The sequence below is a fragment of the Rhinatrema bivittatum genome, chromosome 1 (assembly GCF_901001135.1).
Source record: "Rhinatrema bivittatum chromosome 1, aRhiBiv1.1, whole genome shotgun sequence".
NCBI classification, from domain to species: Eukaryota; Metazoa; Chordata; class Amphibia; order Gymnophiona; family Rhinatrematidae; genus Rhinatrema; species Rhinatrema bivittatum.
Genome location: NC_042615.1, coordinates 127,487,483 through 127,493,819, shown reverse-complemented (window position 1 = coordinate 127,493,819; position 6,337 = coordinate 127,487,483). Strand labels below are relative to the sequence as shown.

General features: G+C 40.0%; 1 protein-coding gene across 1 annotated transcript in view; it reads right to left on the bottom strand.

The window, feature by feature from the left end:
• Positions 1 to 928: 928 nt before the first annotated feature.
• The window catches only part of MTMR7 (myotubularin related protein 7), a 121,030-nt gene continuing 115,621 nt past the window's right edge, over positions 929 to 6,337 (bottom strand). The window contains exons 13-14 of the mRNA XM_029587099.1: positions 5,774 to 5,900; positions 929 to 3,263 (exon numbers count right to left, since the gene is read on the bottom strand). Coding sequence (XP_029442959.1) covers positions 2,898 to 3,263; positions 5,774 to 5,900 — 493 coding nt within the window. The 3' untranslated portion in view covers positions 929 to 2,897. The remainder of the gene's footprint in view (positions 3,264 to 5,773; positions 5,901 to 6,337) is intronic.

Here is a 6,337-nt window from a genome sequence, read left to right as displayed (position 1 = left end):
ACCTGGAAGAGCTGGACAATGACCCATCTCTGGATTCTGGCTCTGCAGGTGTAGATGGTTCGCTTAGAGCTTCCTTGATGGTGATGCCTCCAATGCTGGTACCGATGGATCGGTCTTCCAAAGTTCGAAGAGTTAGTCCATCTTCTCTAAATGGGCCCTGTGTCCTTTAGGGGTCATTTGTGCACATTTGTGGCAACCCCTAAACAGAGGACACATCTTTCATGGGGATCTGTGACAGGCATAGTCCTCCCGCACTGGGGGTATTGCTGGAAGGCTGATTACATGGCTTTGTGAAACAAAAGGGACACAAGATCAAAATCGATGGCTGTGGCCCTCAATGGCCGGTGGGCACAGAGCACACTGCCACCTCAAGGAAAGACTACAAAAATAAACAGATTTGAAACGTCCAAAAACCTACCTAGGGAAGACAGAGGGAAGAAGAGAAGGACCCCATGTTGACCTATGCAATCCCTCACTACAAAATATTTGATCTAAGGAAACAAGTGAGAGACTCGTTCCACTGCAGAACACTGGGCTCTGCAGAAAAAGAAAGACTGAAAGGACCCCGTATAGATGCATGGTATAATGCATGCTCAAGCATGCTCAGAGAGGCTCAAAGTTCTAAAACCTCTGACATAAGTTTCCCGTGCTGGGCTCCATCAGATGATATCATCCATACGTGAGGACTGCCATCCTGCTTGTCTTCAGAGAACATAGAAATCCTTATTTCCTGTAGATGAAATACTCCCTTCAAGCTGGCAGGGTACAGCAGAAAAAATGGAAAGGCACAGAGCAAACAAACTAATATTTTTGTAACAGAAAGTAAGTTGGAAAACCAGCTGCATTACTTTGAACAGGCAGATACAAATCTTCAACTTTCATGAGAATATGGTTTTGCTTAGTGATATGGATATTCCAAAAACATATCTCAAAATACTTATTAACCTCAACAGGTATTTATTTGCAGAAGGGAAATTCAGGAAGATTCTACAAACATTACAATGCAAACAATGATAAATAAAGCTTTAAAACAAAAAACAGAGGAAACATGAAAACATTTTTGAAATGTTATCTATTTCCAAGAATAAATGGAAACCTTGTACTGTATCACAATTACATACACACACATTCCATTTAAAATCTAATTAGTCTTTCATCTAGTGCTATATTTCCAAGAATACTGTCTCAGTCACACTTTGATCATTACTCATTTGCATTTCGAACATATGAATCAATGGGACCTGAATTTCTTTTTTTTGTAAGTGAAATGCATTTACAATCGCATTAGGTTTTAATTTCATGAGCAGAGATATTTTACTTACTGTTCCTTTGAAAGAATATACTGACAATCTACTATCACAAGATTAGCAAAATGTAGACACATTGAGAATGTAATATAATAGAACTGAAATCATGCCATTCATTTTTTTTTTTATACATTACAAACATTTGAAATGCACAGGACAATGCCAAAATCTGCACCCCCGAGGAACAAAATCTGTATCCACACATGGCATCTTTCCTGTGAGATTCATGGTTGAGGAAATCTGCAGTTCAAAATGAAGTGCCTTGGAAAAACAAGTAAACTTACCTGCAAAAGGAGCATCTGATAGCAAATTACTAAAACTCTCCAATGAGATTGTGATATTAAAAAAAAAAACAAACAAACAAAAACCCCACACATCCATAAAAACATTATATTCAGTTCAATTCTAGTATGTCATATTCTGCCCAAGAAATACCTCAATTAAAAACAACAGAGAAATCTATGGCAGCTTACATATAACATGCTACAAATCAAGTCCCCAGGTTAACCAAGAACTCAGGAAATAATCATAAATACCACATCTTTAAATTAAGATTAAATACAAAAAAAGTGTGCATAAATTCTATAAAAAAAATGACCAACTAATGAAAATGTGCAAATATGCTGGCTGTAATAAATTACAAAAGGTTGCTATTACAAGTTGTACAATCTTGACTCTACTATAATGGCAAAAGTATGAGTTTTTACAGCTTAAAAACCATAAACATTTACTAGTAAAATAAATCCCTTTTTTGAAATCTATTCAAAATAAAGCCTTCCAGTACAATTTGGGTTATTTGCCCTCCATGTTCTCACTCTGGTGTTTGACGATTGTGAACGCATAGCCTTTGTTTCTGAGAGGGGTGGGCCTTGCTCACCTGCCTTACAGAAATACTCCTGCTTCAGTGTGTTTCTGCTACATTAGCAAAAGCGCTTAAATCTTCTAAAAGGTCATTTAAAATGCTTTGCGAAGCACTCGGAAGAAATAATGAAAATATACCAAGTTCACCAAAACGTAAACTTAAAACTACTTTGTACCGTGGAGTGTTTCTGCACTTGCTTCCTTTGTAGCCTGCGATACTTTTATTATTGGCCCAGCATAAGAATTATTTGCCACATGTGAAGGAGGGAGGAGGGGCGCTCCCATGTGGTCTCAAAAGCTCCTGTTCATCATCTGAAAACTTATGTTGGCCCATTAAGGTATCGTACTGTGTAAAGAATCCCGCTGGCTCCAGAATCAGCATGGTCAATAAAATTCTGTACGTGTTTTTGTTATAGCCTCTTCAGGAAGGAGGAATTTGTTCTTGCATTACTAGTAAACCTATTTGCAGAGGTACAAAAAAACCCAACTAAAACCAAGCATGTTCATGTATCAAATGAGGCAGTTTAAAGAAAACACCCAATCGAGCTGAAACAGTGTGTGCAATTCAGAGTATGCTGAAAGAATATAATACGAGATCAATAACTACCATCTCTAACTCCTAGTATCCCCTTGGTACTAGCAGAGAGAGCAAGTAGCAGGTGCACCTGCACTGCCCTTTATTTGAATTTGTTGATGTACATGAGATAGTTTTCTCTCTCTCTCTGGGCTCTACGATGTGGTAGTGAGAAAGACAGCTTCATCAGAATCTGGGTCCTTGCCATCCTCGCTGGGCAGGGAATCACCGCCGCTTGGGGACCTGCAGCTCAAGTCTTCTACACCCGACTCCTGGTCGCTGTTGGCAGAAAGATCTGGATCTGAGCTTTTGTGGTGCTCTTGGGTCAGAATCAGCACAGAGTCGTCTTCTCCCTGTGAAGGATTGCAGGAGGGGAAGGATTTCAGACTGCCACTATAATCCTGGGGTGTGTTGGCTAGCAGGTTGTCGGAGGTAGAAAGTCCTACGTGTTTGCTTGTGTTTTCACACTTATGCTCCAATTTGGTATTGCTTAACTGTAGTGTTCTCAGCTTTCCCAATCTCTGGAAAGATAAAAGAAATGCGGTATAAAAATGCTGCCACACTTTATAAAGCATATTTGTTGAAATGTATACATCAGACGTTGTAAACTGAGTATTCTTTGTAGTGATACTTTTTACCGGACCAGTGTAAGAATACTCAAAAGATGTTGTATGTCTTTTCTTCAAATGTGACTCATGTGGGCTCAGACGCCTACAAAAGTCTTTGGACTACTCGTATGTTGGTTTAATAAAACCAATCACTGACTTAAAAAAAAAAATCCAGCTTTCCCCAGGACTAATACAGCTACAAGACCGCTATACTATTTAAATTCAGGACGACAATATAACATTCAAGTTGTGCTGGTTTATACTGCACATAGACCCAACTGCTGTAAACCCCCTGTTTTAGGAATGGGTAAGAATAAATAGGAGAGTTGATAACACAAAATTACTGCAAATGCAATAGTCAACTCCTCTTTAAAGCAAAACATCAGCACAGGCAGTGCTACAATCAGCCATGATGAAATCCTGGCCCCATTGTGTTTAACATTACATCATGTATCACCTCATGCATAGCTTGGTCCCTTCAAAAGAGCAAGTCATATTAAAAATAGAAAAGGATTTGCACTATATTTAGAGTTAAGTAAGTGTACCAAAAGACTTTATGATATGCCAGTTTACCATATCACATAATTGTAATAAGTTCAAATTTTATGTGCTAGTAATGGAATGGCTTTCAGCTAAAGAAGGTAACCCCAGAAAGTGGGCAGTTTTTCAGCATTTTGAAACACATTGGGGTAGATTTCAAAAAAGTATGTGCATGCGTACTTTTGTTCGCGCAACCGGTGCAAACAAAAGTACGCCGGATTTTATAAGTTACGCACGTAGCCTTGCGTATCTTATAAAATCCGGAGTCGGCGTGCGCCGAACCGCGCAGCCTGCCTCCGTTCCCTCCGAGGCCGCTCCGAAATCGGAGCGGCCTCGGAGGGAACGGGGGATGGCGAGGCGTGCCGCCTCGCCATCCCCCGGCAGAGGCCGCAGTGCCAGGAGACTCGGGACCGCCCTCCCGGCCTGCCCCCGAACCGTTGCCATGCCCCCGGACCGCCTCGGACCGCCCCCGGACATGCCCCTGGACACACCCCCGGACATGCTCCCTCCCGCCCCTTTTACAAAGCCCCGGGACTTACGCGCGTCTCGGGACTTTGCGCTCGCCGGCGGCCTATACAAAATAGGCATGCCGGCACACAAGTGCCCTGCGCACGTAAATCCGGCAGGATTTACACGCGCAGGGCTTTTAAAATCTACCCCATTCTTCTTGTTACCAGTTAGAGTCAGGATTATGTTCTAAAGGTCAAAATGGTCATAGGCTTATTTGCAGAGACCCACAGTACAAAATTAATATACCAGATAGCTAATGGTAATCTTCCGTTAAATCACTTGGTAGAGAGAAGTTCAAGATAGTTCAAGGAATGGGAGGGAGGCACTTGAGTGGAGAGGTGAGATAGGAAGTAGAGGGCTTATTAAGATATTCACAAGATGGCTGATTTACATTATATTTTTGTTTGTACAATTTTGTCTCATTTATGGAACTTATGGAATCACTTTATCTCTACATGTATTATAACATTCAATACACATATTTAAGAGAAACTAAAAAAGGGATTAACAAACAAAATGTATTTTAATTTGTAAATAAACTGCTAACTAAAGAGGGCAATGGTGAAGGCAGAGAGACACAAGAACACAGAACAGAACAGGTAGGAAAGAATATAGTGTGGAGAAAATGAAGAGATAGTTCCCTTTATTGCTATGTTCATTATAAATCATAGAAGACATGTTGATATCAAAAGTGCATCTCTATTAACTTATATATAGTTCACATTCAGCTGGTGTAGAGAAAACATGTGTCCATCTATTATGGTACCACTAAGAACACTGAAATAAGCAAGATTACCACCATTTAAAAACAGTGGCATCAGTGGTACTTTCATCCTTAGGTTTACAGCAAGCATGCCATCTCAGGGACTATTAATCTTAATTTTACTGAACTGCATGTGGAAACTGTCTGCCATTTATTTTTTGTTGATTAGTGGCACTGTATGAAGTTGATCATATTGTATCAAAGTCCAATGATCCTTCAGGTTATATTACCTGGAGCTTTGGCTCCTGGTAGAATTACCCATGGCAAACAGACTAATGTGGAGGGACCTGTGGCTAACTTCATGGTATTATGGTAATCACCTTCCCATTCTCGCTAATATGCTTCAGGGCAGATTCTCCAATTGTCTTGGACCCCCTGCCATTGGATCTAGATGCTGTCCTGATTATGCACTATGTGGTAACTGGTGTGCGGCAGCTTCCTTATGTTAATCTGTTCACACAGGTGCGCTCCTTGGGCATTTATATCAAAGCTCCTTTTCTACCCTAAACTTATTGGCTTTTCCTACAAAAACAGTGATACACCAATCAAACACATTATCTATCATCTTTCATTTAACAAACAGCAGACAATGGTATCAAGTGCACACAACCTCTTCCATGCCCTCTAGCTCGTCCTCTAGTTGTTGAGTTTCTTCTTTCACAGCCATAAGGAAATCCGTCACTGACTGACGTGGTTGCATTCCCTTCTCATAGCGGTTATACATACCACGCCAAAACCTGAAAGTAATATAAAGCATTCAATATCTTAATCCTGGTATAGACAATCTCCCCTTGCTGTGTACCAGTGCTTCCAAGATACCACATTGGTAACTGGAGAAGGGCTGGAAAACTGCACCTGTAAACCCCACCCTAATCCTAATTTGGATCATATGAAACCTGCCCATGAGAAAATCAAATCTCTTTATGCTTGACATCCATGATACACAATTTGTTGACCCATCCTTATTGGCTGTGTAAGGTACACAGATATATAAAATAGATCTTAATAGTTCTCATGTAGTTCAAAATTGTCCACTTTGGTAAATTTCCATTTTATTCTAAGCTTTCTAGTTCAATTTCATCAATAATTAGAAATAATAAATTATTAAAACCAAATGAAGTTACATTGTGGTTAATGGATTTGATAAGGAAAAAATTAGAATTCTTTTATTACA